Consider the following 17,095-nt stretch of genomic DNA (forward strand, 5'->3'; position numbering starts at 1 on the left):
CTCCAAATCCATGAAGGCTGCATACAACTTCTTTCCCTTCTCTGGAAACTTTTCCACCAAAGATTTAAGAATGAATATCTGACAACCTCTTCCCTTACTAAAGCCTCCCTGTTCTTCTCCAACTAATTCCTCTGTTATTTCCCTAACCCTGTCAATAAGTATCCTACCATACACTTTTCCTATTACACTAAGAAGAAAAATGCCCGTGTGATTACCACACACTTCTTTTTCCCCTTTTCCTTTGTACAGGAGAATAATTATACCTGATTTCCAATCCCCCGGGACTCTCCCTTCCTCCCAGGCCAATCTGCACATCTTCCGTATCCATTCTCCTACTATCTCTCCCTCATGCTTCAGCATTTCACCACACACTTCATCAATTGCTGGGGCTTTCCACAATTTGACTTTCTTCATTGCTTCCGACTTCCATCCTACTGATTTCTTCCTGTCTTCTCACCTCCCTCCTTCTCCCAGCCATTCCCCAGCCACTAATACTCGCATTACTTCCATTCTCTATGTTCAACAATTCCTTAAAGTGTTCTCTCCATCTGCTCACTTTTTCTCCCTTCTCAACTAGTAATCTACCATTTTTATCTTTCACTTCTCTGCCAACTTCACTGCCACCCTGTCTTACTCTCTTCATCTCTTTCCAGAACAGTTTCTTACAGTCCCTCCACTTTACAGGTACACTCAAATTCCATCCAAATTCCTCATCCACTCTCTTCTTCTTCTCTCTTACTAATTTTTTCACCTCTCTCTTCCTTTCTATATATACAGTAACTCTCTCTTCCGCCTCTCAACTTCTTCCACACCTGTATTTCTCATCCTTTCATTGTATGCTTTCTTTTTTTGTGCCCCAGCCTGTCTTACCTCTTCATTCCACCATGCTGTTCCTTGCACCCCCTTCCGTCTTGTCTTCACCCCACACACCACATCACATGCTGCACATATTTATTCTGTGAATATCTTGCACACACCTTCCACGTCCCCCATCTGCTCCAATTCATATTTACCCAATCATTCCTCCAATTTTCTTTTATATTCTGCCTTTTTCTCATCCTTTTGTAACCTTTCCACTCTCCTTGCAACTACTCCTTCCTCCTGTCCTTCCCTTCTTCTATTGCTTCATCTTACTTGGATCTTGTTTCTGATCACCACCAAGAAGTGGTCAGAAAGTCCACACCCCCAGCCTCTATAAGCTCTTGCGTCCATTACACAACTTCGCATCCTTTCATCCACACACAGATAATCAATCATTGCCTTCCTTTCATTCAGTTCACCACCACCCTTCTCAACACTCGCCATGTATACCTGTGGATCATTTTGTGCCTGAAGAGGGTATTGGCTATCACCAACCCCCTCCCGGCTAAAATGTCTGCTAACACACTGCCATTCTCATCTATCTCAGCAGGCACACCCCACTCACCAACTATTCCATCCACCTTCACATTCTCTACTTTACTATTCATATCTCCAATCAAAAACACTCTCTCAATCCTTCCAGACTTTTCCATACACACTTGCACATTTGTCCAGAACTCGTCTCTCACTCTGCTTGCATGATTTTGCGTTGGTGCAAACACACACACAGTCACCCACATTTGTATTCCAACTTTCAATCTTACCCACACAGTCCTTGAGCCAACTGATCCATACTCTCTTATGTTCCTCTTCCATCTTTTACTCACAACAATACACAATCCTCCTCTTACCCTCTCATTCTCACCTACTCTTGCACATATACTGCATCCATGCTCACATTCTCTCACACTCTCTCCTCTCCATTTAGTTTCAGTTATTCCACATACATCCACTTTCGCACCCTCAAGCACCTGGACAATCTCTCTCTCTTTCACCTCATCATTCGCACCCCTTACATTCCACATCGTGATCCGTACCATGTCTTTGGTCGTCATCTTTTGGTCAGTCCTTGTCCAAGGCTTCTTGCTCGTCTTTGCAGTTAGCAGTTTTCCGGGGAGGGGCACTAACCCTCCGCCAACCCTTTTGGTCGCCTCATACGACAAGCAAGGATACTGGGAGAGTATTCTTGAAACCCCCCCTACCCCCAGCACAGACTACGATCTGCACAAATAGCCTTGAGTTAAAGTCACTACTCTTACTTTCTACCTGTGGTGGGCTGTGGATCACTGAGGGCCCCTGTTAATTAAGTGACCACCATTTTATTTATTTATTTATTTTTTTATGTACCAGGGGTCACTGCTTCAAGAGGTGGCTTGTATGCTTGTCCCGCATGGGAAAGTTCCTTGTCTCAGTGGAGTGAACAGAGCTGCGGCCTGATTGACTGTCACCTACCTTAAAAGCGCCAGGCAAGGCTGCATCACCACCCCTGGACATCCACACTGTGTCTACAGGCACCCCATTAACTCAACGTACCTGTACTTAATGTCACGCCGTAGTCATTTATTCATTTGAGTATTCTTTTTACTTTATTCCCTTCTCTTTCACGTTATTCAACCTGGCAGCTTATAGATAAGATTACATTAGAATGTAACTTTTCCTTTTCAGTCATTGATATGAAATTTCCACGTCAGTTTTTCCGTGCTGCGTGGTGGTCGTTCTCACATTTTCCTGTCAGTTTTAAATGGAGGGTTTGGAGGCGGGGGGAGCCTGGTTTGGAGGCGGGGGGAGCCTGGTTTGGAGGCGGGGGGAGCCTTCTTCTACTATTATCCGTATCCTTAAGAATGTAGAATCAGATCTTGTAGTCATAGTCTCTTTGTAACAAGCAGCTTCGAAAGGACCATAAGATATGTTGCTGTTTGATTTTCTTTGTATCCCTTTGTATTCCGCCTCTTCCTCCTCCTTGTCCTTTTCTTCCTCCTCCTTCTCCTTTTCCTCCTCTCCCTTCTCTCTTTTTCTTCATATCCTTCCTCCTCTTCCTCTCCTCTCCTGTTCTTCTTCTTCCTCCTACGTCTCTCTCTTTTTTCTTCTTCCTCCATCTCCTCCTCTCTTTCTTTTTCGTCGTATTCGTCGTCGTCTTCTTCCTCCTCCCCTCCTCCTCCCCCTCCTCTTCTTCTTCTTCCTCCTTTCTTCATACTCCGCCTCCTCCTTTCTTCCTACCCCGTCTCCTCCTCTCTTCCTTCTCCTCTTCCTCTTCCATTCCTTCTCTCGTCATCTTCGTTCTTTTCTTTTTTGGATATTCCCCATTCTTTTCCCTTTTTTCATACAATTTGGGTTTCTTTATCGCCCACCTGTAGCAAGGCGCAACAATATAGTTTTTTCTTGGTGTGTGTGTGTGTGTGTGTGTGTGTGTGTGTGTGTGTGTGTGTGTGTGTGTGTGTGTGTGTGTGTGTGTGTGTGTGTGTGTGTGTGTGTGTGTGTGTGTGACGTGAAAGAGTAGATCATACTAAATACTAATGAATGCCATACAGTAGTTGTGCCATTACATAAGGAGAAAGATTATCACACGCTTGATCTCTCTCTCTCTCTCTCTCTCTCTCTATCAAAATGAAAAGTTTTGCAGTAGCAGTAGATTATTTTAAGAAGCTGTATTAATGACGAGATAATATTACTCGGCGACAGAGAGAGAGAGAGAGAGAGAGAGAGAGAGAGACAGACAGACAGACAGACAGACATACAGACAGACAGACATACAGACAGACAGAGAGACAGAGACAGACAGACAGACAGACAGATAGACAGACGGTGAGGTGGCGTTGTTTGGCACTCCTTTTCATGGGACCTCTTACAACCCCCCTCATTTACCAGACCAAGCCCTTTTTATTATTTATCTCTCTTACCCAGCCATCACACCGGCTATCACGCTAAGTAGACTCTCCTTGCCTTACAACTCTCTCTCCACCAACTCCCTGAACTCTCCCTTCACCATCACACTTATACCTCTTCCTTACCTACACCTTATCCCTCACTCTTGACCCATACCACTCCTTTTGTCCATCACTTCACCTGTCCTCCGTGTTTCACCTCACACTCCCCAGCTGAATGCTTCCTTGTATAACACTAGCTTAGCTCACTATATCTCGTTTGATGAATACCTGACCACTCCCTCAGTTCATAGTCTTCAATTTCACACACTCTCGCTCAAACAATAACTTCTTTTACTCCACATCCTTGTATTACCCCAGAATGTCTAACCTTACTTTGCTTTAATTCAAATTTCCTTCCTTGACAGTTTTATATGGTCCTCCACTTTACTTCATTGTTTCAATTCACGGTCCTCATTTCACGTCTCCTAAAACTTCAGACTTTTGTACACTACAGTATATGCAGCTTGACCTTACTCTATTTAATGTCCGCTTTAATTTTAATTATTTTTTTTCTAAAAGTTGTCCCTCACAAATTCACGCGCTTGCGAAAACACAAAGGCCCCCCATTCACTCACACACACACACACACACACACACACACACACACACACACACATATATATATATATATATATATATATATATATATATATATATATATATATATATATATATATATATATATATATATATATATATATATATATATACATATATATATATCTATTGCCAGACGCCTCAATCCCGTTTGGGGTGGCCACAAACAAATTGCCTCCAAGTCGCCCTGTCCCCCGCCATTTCACTGCCTTGCTCCCAACTCACATACCCCTCTCTCATATACCTGTCCACCCCATCCCTCCATCTCATCCTCGGCCTCCCCCTCCCTCTTCCCCCCTCCACCTCACTCATATACACTCTCTTCGTCAGTCTTTCACCCTCCATCCTCTCCACATGGCCAAACCACCTCAGTGTGTTCCTCATAACGCTTCCTATCACATCCACATCCACACCACAACGCTCCTTTATATCCTCATTCGTCAGCCTGTCTCTCCACGTGACTCCACAGGCTCCTCTTAAAACGTAGTGTTCTCTTTTATATAGGTACGATGAGCTCATGCTCATATAGTTCTTTTAGGATTTTAAATACCTTACAGTTCTTTTTTTCATTTTTTTAGATCCACTGAAGATGACATAGATGAATATGTCGAAACGTCTGGACATAATAAATATGCTGTTCGTTGCAACACTGGTATTGCTTTTCCTGTATGAGTTGCGGTTCCCTCAGAACAAGCCTGTCTCAATATATATATATATATATATATATATATATATATACATACATCCATCATCCAGTCCCACATTGCCCCATAAGGAGCGTAGGAGCCAGTACCTAGGCAGTTGGTCCCGACATATAAGATGAGAGTGACCACCCTCACTCATGGGGGTTGGCCACCAGAGGGCCGGACATAAACAAATCATTGCTGTGTGCAGCTCTTATTCCTGGTTTTCCGCTGGTCCTTGCCTTCCAACACCCTTCTGTCATTGCAGGGAGCAACATAAAGGTCTAGTGCTTATTTCACCACTGGTTGTGTGTTTTGCGTGTTTGGACTTAGCCTGTAGTTTGGGGGGAAAATTCAGTACGGCAGATGAGGCCTCCCTGGTCGGGTTTTCTCGTTTCTGCGCATGTGTAGTACGACCTGTGTGGCGTCATGGCCTTCCCCTGCTACCATTGGTCTGTTCTGTTGTGCTGGTGCAGCTGACGCCCTGCTCACCCTGCTGCCTGCCTTGGTGTGCAACATGGAGTACTCGGGCCCTGCCGCCCTCAAGGACCTTGAAGCTGACCTGGCGCTGAGTGATGAGGATGAGATGACTCAGAGTGACTGGCCACAGCTACAGCTGTCACAAAGTAGTAGCAACGTCTCGCTAGCTGGGGACAGCTATGGAACCAGCACTATTTGTACCTGCCACATTTCACCTCGTCGGCCAGGCATCTTCCTCTGCCAAGCACCCCGTACATAACACCTAGGACAGCAACAGTCAGCCTTCATCCCTTGCTGCCAAATCCTCCAAGCGGCAAGAGACTTCTGGTCCTCTACAGAGGGAAACCGCCGTTGGATCAAACACTCCTAACCCCCCGCAGCTTGTTCAATCCCCCCATGTTTCGCCGTTGCTTTCTGCCTCTATGCCTCTGGCGTTCGTGCCCAGGGCTGAGTACATCAAGCTATTATTCGAAGACAACCCAACTGTGGACATCAAACTTCGATGGTTGACTGAGGTTAACCGTGCTTTTCACCTTGACCGCACCCAAGCGGAGGTCAAGATGTCTGCAATCACTTCCCGTTTTGTCTACATCTCCAGACGTCGCAGGGACATCGTAGATAGCATAACTAAAGGAGAGTTCCTATCCCTTTCTTTGGAAATTCAAGACTCACCTGAGAGGCCCTGCAAGTTTCCTACTTACCTCCTTACACGTTATCCTGTCTGTACTGATCCCAACTTGGCTAAGGAGCTGCCAGGTATCTACTCAGCCCGACATTTCCACCAGAATGGCACTCCTATCAACCAGCTAGTAGTCACCTGGAGCCTTCCTCACCCGCCACCACCAGTTGTCACCTTCAGCTTCCTTCTCTGCCTCCTATCTTGTGAGTTTTGCCAGATGAAGGATGAGCAACCGTGGTGCTTTCAATGCTGGGGCATTGGTCACATCTCCCAGTATTGCTCTGTGCCAGAACAGTGTGCATGGTGCTCTGGCCGACATGACTCTCGGACGTGTCCTCATCAATCCCCTCCACCTGCTGCTGATACAGCCTCGATGCAACCCAACCCGCCACCTCCAGATACCTTGCACTGGAAATGTCCCAAATGTCATCAAGAAAGAGTTAACCTTTTTTTTTTTTTAGATAATGAATGGAGTTAGGAAAAACAAAGGTAAAAAAAAATAAGTCCATGTGTCTAAAGGCATCCTCCATTCATAAAATATTTATAACAACTGGATTTGAATTGAAGTGGATTAAATGTTTGTGGGAAACAATTCCCAGGAAGTGAATTCCAGAGAGCAGTAGTTCTGGGGATAAATGAATTTTGATAAGCGGAGGTTCTGCATTGTGGCGGAGAGAGTGTGAGTTCATGGGCGCTCCCTGCTGCCCGAGTATTTCGGGAGAAAATGTGAAGGAGAGGCACAATTGAAGCCAGTTCGTCAGAGCACTTACGGTAAAAATATCGATAAAATAATGCTAAAGAAGCAACATCTCTATGTACTGATATTGGAGGAAGGTCCTGCGTAATGGCAGGATTATTAATTAATCTATTGGCTTTATTTTGAATTTTGTCCAACTACCTCAGTGCAACTGCTCCACATCCACTCCACAGTGATGAACAGAATTCGATCTGAGAACGAACATGACTTTCGTATATTGTGGCCATCTGCTCGTCAGTGAAGAACTCACGAATTCTGTACATGTCCCAATTTTTTTGAAGCAGTTTTAGCATGGGAATTAACATGAGCTGTCCAGCTTAGGTTGGGGTTTAAATTAACACCTAGGATACCAATTGTAGTGGATATGGGAATATTGACATCATTTATAATTATGTGAGAGTCTGAGGGATTCTTTCTGTTGGAGAAATTAATGTATTTAGTTTTCTGAGCATTAAATGAGACCAGATTTGTTTGTCCCCATTGATTAATTTTAGAAAAGTTCTGGTTCAAAGAAACTGCTGTGTTTATTTGGGAATTTATAATATCAAATTGTGTAAAGGAGTCCCGGAGGATTGGAAGTCAGGTATAATTATTCCCTTGTACAAAGGAAAAGGGGAAAAAGAAGTGTGTGGTAATCATAGGGGCATTTGTCTTCTTAGTATAATAGGAAAAGTATATGGTAGGATACTTATTGACAGAGTTAGAGAAAGAACAGAGAAATTAGTTGGAGAAGAACAGGGAGGCTTTAGGAAGGGAAGAGGTTGTGTAGATCAGATATTCATTCTCAGATCTTTAGTGGAAAAGTTTCTAGAGAAGGGAAAGAAGTTGTATGCGGCTTTCATGGATTTGGAGAAAGCATATGACAGGGTGGATAGACTAGGATTGTGGAAAGTGTTAAGAATATATGGAATAGATGGGAAGTTGTTGAATGCTGTGAAGAGTATGTACGATGGTGCGAAGGCTGCAGTGCGTGTGGATGGTGAACTAAGTGAATTTTTCTCTTTGAAAGTTGGGTTGAAACAGGGATGTGTCATGTCTCCATGGTTGTTCAATCTGTACATGGATGGGGTAATAAAAGAGGTACAAGGTAGGGTAGTGGATGTTGGAGTGGCCCTGGTGAGAGAGGATAGTGTTTGGAAACTCCCTGTACTGTTGTTTGCAGATGATACCGTGTTGTTGAGTGAAGACGAAGGGGAGCTGCAAGGCTTGGTGGATGAGTTTGAGAGAGTGTGTAAGAAACGGAATCTAAAGGTGAATGTAGGGAAGAGTAAAGTGATGGTCTTTGAGAGAGGTGAAGTCAGTGAATGTACAGCGAGGTTGGATGGTGAGGAATTGGAAAATGTGAGTGCGTTTAAGTACTTGGGTAGTGTGATGAGTAAGGATGGAGGTTTGGAGGGTGAAGTGCTTGAAAGGACACAGCAGGGAAGAAAGGTTGCTGGTTCTTTGAAAGCAGTGATAAGAAACAGGGAAGTGAGCATGGAAGTGAAAAAGTTACTACATGACAGTATTGTGATACCAACTCTAACGTACGGAAGTGAAGCTTGGACGTTGTTGGAAGGACACAAGTCAAGAGTGAGGGCAGTGGAAATGAGTTATTTAAGAGGAGCCTGTGGAGTCACATGGAGAGACAGGCTGACGAATGAGGATATAAAGGAGCGTTGTGGTGTTGATGTGGATGTGATAGGGAGCGTTATGAGGAACACACTGAGGTGGTTTGGCCATGTGGAGAGGATGGAGGGTGAAAGACTGACAAAGAGAGTGTATGTGAGTGAGGTGGAGGGGGGAAGAGGGAGGGGGAGGCCGAGGATGAGATGGAGAGATGGGGTGGAGAGGTATATGAGAGAGGGGGGTGTGAGTTGGGAGCAGGGGAGTGAAATGGCGGGGGACAGGGCGACTTGGAGGCGATTTGTTTGTGGCCACCCCAAACGGGATTGAGGCGTCTGGCAGTAGATAGAGTAGATAGATAGTAAAGGAGGTACTATATGTGAAAGAACTATGAAGGGTCGAGTCATCAGCATAAGTGTGTACTGGGTTGTGAGTGACAGATAGGAGGCATTTATATGAATGAGAAAGAGGGTTGGCGTCAGAACCGGTCCCTGAGGTACGCCAACGTTTATGTAATGAAACTGAAAATAAATTCCATGTACCATGACCCGTATTTTTCTATTATGAAGGTAAGAAGAAAATAGAGGAACCAGTGATGCAAGGCCATAGTGTGACATGTTAGACAATAAGGCCTGGTGCCATACTCTGTCAAATGCTTTTGATATATCAAGTGCTATTTTGTATGTTTCACCATGTTGGTCTATTGTTTTGTTAATGATGGGTAAGAAGGCAAAGAATGTCTACAGTTGAACGTTCTTGTCTATCCACCCACGTAGTGTTGTGATACTCTGTTTTTAGGGTAGCTCCACACTGAGTGGCAAGCCAAATGATTTCCTGTAAACTAAGGAAAGCATTTACAGCGCTGGATGGTACCCTTATAACCAACCAACACGTGTTCCTTACGTGACAACAAGTAGGTTGGCAGAGCCGCAGAGGGTTAGTACCCCTCCCCGGAAAACAACTACATGTAATTAAAAATATGAACAAGAAGCCTCGGACCAGGACTGACCAAAAGGTGTTAACTAAGGACAGAACAATGGACATGATACGGATAGCTACATGGAATTAAGGGGTGCAAATGATGACGTGAAAGAAAGAGAGATTGTCCAGGTGCATGAGAGTGTGAAAGTGAATGTACTGTATGTGGATTAACTGAAACTAAATGGCAAGGTGAGAGTCTGAGACAATAGGAGTATGGATGGGGTATGTGCGTGGGAGTAGGAGAAATGAGACGGCAAATAAAGGAGTGTGTATTGTGGTGAGTAACAGATGGAAGGAGAGTATAAGAGAGTATGGATCAGTTGGTTCAAGGATTGTGTGGGTAAGTTTTAAAGTTGGATTACCAATGAGGGCGATTGTGTGCGTGTATGCGCCAACACAAGATCGTGCAAGCAGAGTGAGAGAAGAGTTCTAGACAAACGTGGAAGCGTGCATGGAAAAGTTTGAAAGGAATGAGTGTTTTTTATTGGAGATATGAATGGAAAAATAGGGAATGTGAAGGTGTATGGAGTAATTGGTGAGTTGGGTGTGCCTGCAGGGATGGATGAGAATAGCAGTGCTTTAGTGACTATTTGTGCTGGGAGGGGATTGGTGATAGCTAATACCCTCTTCAGGCACAAAATTATTCAGAGGTATATGTGGTGAGTGATGAGAAGGGTGGCTGGCGAACTGAATGAACGGAAAGCAATGATTATGTCTGTGTGGAGGAAAGGATGAGGTGTGTAATGGATGCAGGTGTAAACAGAGGTTGGGGGAGTGGAGTTTCCGACCACCACTTGGTGGTGGTTAGAATCAAAGTCCAAATGAAATGGAGAAATAGAAGAAGGGAAGGACAGGAGGAAGTTGTTCATACAAGGAGGGTGGAAAAATGGCAGAATATAAGAGGGGAATGGAGGAGCGACTGGGTAAGTATAGATTGGAGCAGATGGGGGATGTAGAAGGGTTGTGCAAGATATTCAAAGAAGACATCTTTGCAGCATGTGAGGTGATGAGTGGGGTGAAGAGAAGATGAATTGGGGTGCAGAACAATGAAGAGGTTAGACAGGCGGTGGCACAAAAGAAGAAAGCATATAGTGAGTGGATGAGAAACAGGTGCGTGGAAGAAGTTGTGAGACAGAAGAGAGAGTTATATGTTGAGAGGAAGAAAGAGGTGAAAAGATTAGTAAGAGATAGTAAGAAGAGAGTGGATGAGGAAACTGGAAGGAACTTGAGTGTAAAGAGGATGGAATGTAAGAAAATGTCCTGGAAATAGGTAGAGTTAGACAGAGTGCCAATGAAGTTAGTTCGGGAGTAAAAGATAAAATTGTTATATTACTAGTGGAGAAGGGAGAAAAAGTGAGCAGATGGAGAGGACACTTTAAGGAATAACTAAACGGAGAGAATGAAAGTAATGGAAGTATAAGTGGCTGGGGAATGGCTGGGAGAAGGAGGGATGTGAAAAAAAAGGAAGAAATCAGTAGGACGAAAGTTGTGGAACTAATGAAGAAAGTTAAAATAAGGAAAGCTCCAGGAATTAATGGAGTGTGTGGTGAAATGCTGAAGCATGGGGTAGAGATAGTCATGGAATGGATGTGGAAGATGTGCAGATAGGCCTGGGAGGAAGGTAGAGAACTGGAGGATTGGAAGTCAGGTATTATTATTCCCCTGTACAAAGGAAAATGGGATAAAGAAGTGTATGGTAATCACAGGGGCTAGATGGTAGGATACTTATTGACAGAGTTAGGGAAATAACAGAGGAATTAGTTAGAGCAGAACTGGGAGGTTTTAGGAAGGGAAGAGGTTGTGTAGATCACATATTCATTCCAAAATCTTTAGTGGAAAGTTTCTAGAGAAGGGAATGAAGTTGTATGCGGCCTTCATGGATCTGGAGAAAGCATATGACACGTTGGATAGACAAGGATTGTGGAAAGTATTAAGAATATATGGAGCAGATGGGAAGTTGCTGAAAGCCGTGAAGAGTATGTATGATGGTGCTAAGGCTGCACTGTGTGTTGATAGCGAAGTGAGTGAAACTTTTCTATTTGAAGGCTGGATTGAAATAAGGATGTGTAATGTCCCCGCGGTTGTTCTATCTGTACATGGATGGGGTAATAAAAGAGGTACAAGGTAGGGCAGTGGATGTTGGAGTGGCCCTGGTGAGAGAGGGCAGTGTTTGGAAACTCCCTGCACTGTTGTTTGCAGATTATACTGTTTTGTTAAATGAAGACGAAGAGGAACTGCAAGGTTTGGTGGATGAGTTTGGGAGAGTGTGTAAGAAACGGAATCTAAAGGTGAATGTAGGGAAAAGCAAAGTCATGGTATTCAAGAGACGTGAAGTCAGTGAATGTACAGTGAGGTTGGATGAGGAGGAAATGGAAAATGTGAGTGTGTTTAAGTTCTTGGGTAGTGTGATGAGTAAGGATGGAAGTTTGGAGGGTGAAGTGCTTCAAAGGGTACAACAAGGAAGAAAGGTTGCTGGTTCCTTGAAAGCAGTGATAAGAAACAAGGAAGGAAGCATGGAAGTGAAAAAGCTACTACATGACAGTATTGTGATACCAACTCTAACGTATGGAAGTGAAGCTTGGACTTTGTTGGAGAGACAGAAGTCAAGAGTGAGATCAATGGAAATTAGTTATTTGAGATGAGCATGTGGAGTCACATGGAGAGACTGACTGACAAGTAAGGAAGTGAAGGAATGTTGTGGTGTGGATGTGGATGTGGTAGGAAGCGTTAGGAGAAACACACCGAGGTGTTTTGGCCATATGGAGAGGATGGAGAGTGAGAGACTGACGAGGAGAGTGTATCTGACTGAGGTGGAGGAGGGGAGAGGGAGAGGGAGGCCAAGGATGAGATGGAGGGATGGAGTTGAGAGGTATGTGAGTGTGGGGGGAGGGGGGAGCTGGGAGTAGGGCAGTGAAATGGTGGGGGACAAGGAGACATTGAGGCTATTTGTTTGTGGCCACCCCTTACAGGATTAAGGCGTCTGGCAATATGTATATATATATATATATATATATATATATATATATATAGATAGATAGATAGATAGATAGATAGATAGATAGATATGTATAATGAATAACACTTTTATCTATTATTTGTTGTTTAAGAAAAAATCTTTAAATACTGTTTCTTTACTGAATAAAGGTGCGAGCTGGGTTTTCAGTCTGGCTTACTCAACTAATTCACAGGATGTGCTACCAATATATTCGGCCTAGAAACATGGGCATATGAAACAATAAACGACAGATATGCGTTAGTCGATCGGAACAAGGTCTTCAGCGTGAAAAAAGAGCTACATTTGATTGAATTACTTAGCATAATAGTAAAATTTACATGGGAATATAATTTAGCAAGGTAATGAATCAGAGTACCTTTCATCTGTACACCCAGTTGGGGCGATGTTAATAAGTAAAGCCGTCTAGACATTGTTGCATAGGGCTTATTTTCGTCATCGGGATGCCCTATTTTCCATTATGAAATTATCTCTTTAATAAAATATTTTGCAAATAATGGCAACAGTAACCACCTCTTTTGCTGACTTTATTTATTTATTTTTTAAAATAACTACATGACTAAACATCCGCTAGTAAGGAGAGATATTAATTTATCCTTCTTGGTTGATATTTCGATACAGGTGAAAGTCTTTTTGTTTCAAAGTATTGGTAAATTTGTCCCCCAATAGATTTTAAGATTATACTGCATAATTCATCCAAAACTGTCTACTTCTTACCGCACTCACACAGGTGTGGCCAAACACAGTGCTTGTCCCTAGCTTTGTCACTCCCTGCCTCCCTCCCTCCCTCACTCACAGAGTTACTGTGTTTTCTTGAAGATGGGGGTCCACGCCTTATGGAAGGAGTGTTAGGGGACTGAAAATTTGCACAGTGGTAGACCTTCCCCAGGGCCAGGTTTCAAACAATGGTAGACCTCCAAAGTCCACTACCCATGGAGGCGGAGGCCCCCATGTGTCCCCACCCAAAATCGCTAAACATGGCCTTTTTTTCTCAGACACGTGATGTTTTGTACATTGATAGAGCTTACTCGGACCCCGTGGGCTACCCCCAGCAGGGAGGAGGGGCGGTTGCCAGTGGTTTCATACAAAGCCACTATGGACGGTCAGTGTCCTTAATCTAAGAGCAGGAAATTTTACATACTGACACATAGTCACCCTGGTCACATTTCGGGAAGGGCAGAACCACTGTGGTTCACTTCTTATAAGGGAGGTGGCAACCCCCATGGGTCCCAGCAGAGGAATTTTGCAGGTATCTGGTTTTTAACCTAGGAACACAGATTTTTAAATATATGGAAACGTGTTTACCCCAGCCATTTATTGGGACAGGGCAGGGCCCCCTACAACCACTTTTCACAGCCAAGGAGTGTTCCCCAGGGAGGAAAATACCATATTTTTGTGAGATGAATGCCCACAGATCGACCATCAGGACTTCAGGTTATTCTTAATGACTCCATATTGCTACTGTATGCTTTACTGGGAGTGCAGTTGTCACACCCAGGGAATCTAATTGATCTCTCTCATACAATCCCTCATGGTAAAGATAGAGATTCCTTTGTGTGTGTTCCCCAATGTCATGACTACAGTGTGTACACACAGAACAGTCTGTTTAGCAGATTTGGCAAGAAGGTAGCCGACCCCTGCTAATTCATGACATTCTACTATGTCTGACAAATGACGAATAAGCAACAAACATCCGCTCACTTACAGTTTTTAAAAAACCTAAGAATATGAAATTTTCCACAATACAGACCACTACTGAGGTCACGTTTTAAACAGGGGAACACCTTCACAGGTCACCATCCTGGGGATCTGGCCAAAGCCTTTGTGCACGCTCAAGGCGATTAATCCAAGAACACGAACTGGTGAACTGGTAAACGTTCACTTCGGTCACGTTTTAGGCAAGGTAAGCCTCGATGGCCATACCCTACGAGAGGATGACGTCATAATTTTTACACAGGCGTACGATGTTTTTGAACATTTGTTTACCTTCATCCGGACCAGAGTTTACAGAAGGTGGGATCCCCGGGAATGGCCCATCAACTTCCCTCGAAAGTAATTATTTCTTGTTCTTTACAATATTGTGGAGGTGAGTGTTACTACTAGAAGTGTGCCTTGCCTTTTTTCTTGTAAAAAACAAAAAAAAATCTGTTCCAACGAACTACCCTCGTTTGTCGTATATCGTTTCGCATGACAAGGTTGCCAGGGCAGGTATGCTTGTAGCACAACCCATGCATCAAGGTCAGGACAGATGAGCACTTGGATTAGACTAGTAGGACAGATTTAAACCCCAGGTGACTTCTTCAGTCAGTATTATGGGATCACTATCTGGCTTGTGATATCTAACTTAGGGAACTGTTTTAAGATTTCATCTTGGACATCAAATTGTAACTTAGTAGTGTTAGTCATTATACATAATTATTAAGACTCACATCTGATCACTAAACAACAGAATGTCCAGACAACTACTTTAAATGGCAACTTTATTCTCTTTTTACCTTGCTTTAAGCATATTTTTTTGCAAAACACCTTTCTTAATGCAATAAGCTTTCAGGTGAACATTTAGTTTTACTATTTCATTTGTTCTTTAATCTTCGATTGCTGATGCTGAAATGTTAATGTGAAAATGTCTGAAATCAAGATGCTGTTTGTATCTACTTTCGTTGTCTTCTTCCTGCTCATTCTGCACGGAGTTCTTTCTTTCCGTCCTTGTCTTTCTTGCATAGAGCTTGACCGTCAGACAGTTCTATGAATATCTAACATGGCCGTCTAACTTCACTGAGATCTATGATATCACCGTATATATTTCTCAGTTCTTCAAGAAGAATAACAAGTTTAGTTTCACTAACAAGAGTTTGGGCGTTGTACGTCCCATGATATAATTTCCATGGAGGCTAGGGCGGATCTAGAAATATTTCTGAAGTGTTGCCCATATCACTTCCCGAAGAAATAAGGGTTTGGTGTCCTCTTTCTATCCTTAACTACCGGTACCTAGAGCAGCTTGTACAGCACCCTACCCGTATCCCTGACCGCATTAGAAAGAGGTCCAACATACATGACCTCTTCCTTGCAACTAATCCTTCTGCATACACTTAATCTTTTCTTTCCGTTGGGCTCCTCCGATCATAACCCTATTACCTTAATCTGTCCTATCGCTCCGGAACCGCCTTTGGACCGTCCAAAGGAACGTCCACTGGGGAACTTTGGAGCTGTGGGTTGGGAGACCCTCAGGCAGTACTTCTCTGATTCTCCCTGGAATGATTATTGCTTCCATGGCCGTGAGCCATCCGGGTGTGCCTTGCACATGACGGAGTTAATTCTCTTGGGCATGGAAGCATACATTCATTTTTCATATTCTTTGACTAATGCAAGAAAGCCTTGGTTTAATCACGCTTTTTTTAATGCTGTCCGCAACAAGTAGAGGGCCTATAAAAGGTACCAGAGCCAATCCACCCCTGAATCACATCTTGTTTATGTTTCTGCTCGGAATCGTGCCAAGTCTGTTCTTCACTCTGCTAAAAATAATTTCATCCATGCTAAATATTCTAAACTCTCCAACTCGAATTCTTCCCGCTCCTTCTGGTAACTTTCCAAAAACCTTTCTAACAACTTTACCTCATCATCCTTCCCTCCTCTTTTCTGCTCTGATGGCTCTGTAGATATTTCTTCTACTGATAAAGCAAATCTCTTCGCTCAGACTTTTGCCTCCAATTCCACCCTAGACAATGCCATGCTGTTCCTCCATCATTTCCCCCATCTGACTTCTTCACAGCTGACATAAAAATTTCTTCACCTGATGTATTTTCTGCCATCACTGGCCTTAATACTAACAAGGCATATGGACCTGATGGAGCCCCTCCTGTTGTCCTCAAGAACTTTGCTTCTGAGCTTACACCCTGCCTAGGTAAACTCTTGTTTCTTTGTCTTTCAACTTGTACCTTTCCTTGTTGCTGGAAGTTTGCTCTCATTCAGCCAGTCCCAAAGAAGGGCGACCATTCCCAACCCTCTAACTATCGTCCAATTGTTTTAATATCCTGTGTCTCAAAAGGTTTCGAGTCAATTCTTAACAGAACAATTTTAAAGCATCTTTCCTATCACAACCTTCTTTCTGATCGTCAGTATGGGTTCCCTCAGGGACGCTCCATTGGCGGTCTTCTCGCCGCCTACCTTTCAGACTCCTAGTCATCCTCATTTGGGACTTGGTGAAAGCTTTGCCATTGCACTTGACATCTCGAAGCCTTTCGATTGACTCTGGAATAAATCTTTAATTTCCAAACTGCCCTCTTACGTTTTTATCCTTCTCTCTGTACCTTCATCTGCAGCTTCCTTTCTGATCATTCTATAGCCGCTGTTGTAGACTGCCATCGTTCTTCTCCTAGATCTATCAACAGTGGTGTTCCTCAGGGCTCTGTCCTATCACCAACTCTCTTCCTTTCATCCATCAATGATCTAAGTTATACTGCTTACCCTATCCATTCGTACGCTGATGATTCCACCTTTCACCTTTCCATTCGGTTC

At 43.5% G+C, this 17,095-nt stretch overlaps 1 protein-coding gene across 1 annotated transcript in view; it reads left to right on the plus strand.

Moving 5' to 3' along the window:
• Positions 1–5,468: 5,468 nt before the first annotated feature.
• LOC145390669 (uncharacterized) overlaps positions 5,469–17,095 on the plus strand; it is a 195,623-nt gene continuing 183,996 nt past the window's right edge. Inside the window, exons 1-3 of the mRNA XM_080265461.1 lie at positions 5,469–5,630; positions 5,812–6,060; positions 13,576–13,682. Coding sequence (XP_080121587.1) covers positions 5,469–5,630; positions 5,812–6,060; positions 13,576–13,682 — 518 coding nt within the window. The remainder of the gene's footprint in view (positions 5,631–5,811; positions 6,061–13,575; positions 13,683–17,095) is intronic.

Source organism: Coenobita brevimanus, chromosome 15, assembly GCF_032717465.1.
Source record: "Coenobita brevimanus isolate Jiangsu-jjx chromosome 15, ASM3271746v2, whole genome shotgun sequence".
In the NCBI taxonomy this organism is placed as follows: Eukaryota; Metazoa; Arthropoda; class Malacostraca; order Decapoda; family Coenobitidae; genus Coenobita; species Coenobita brevimanus.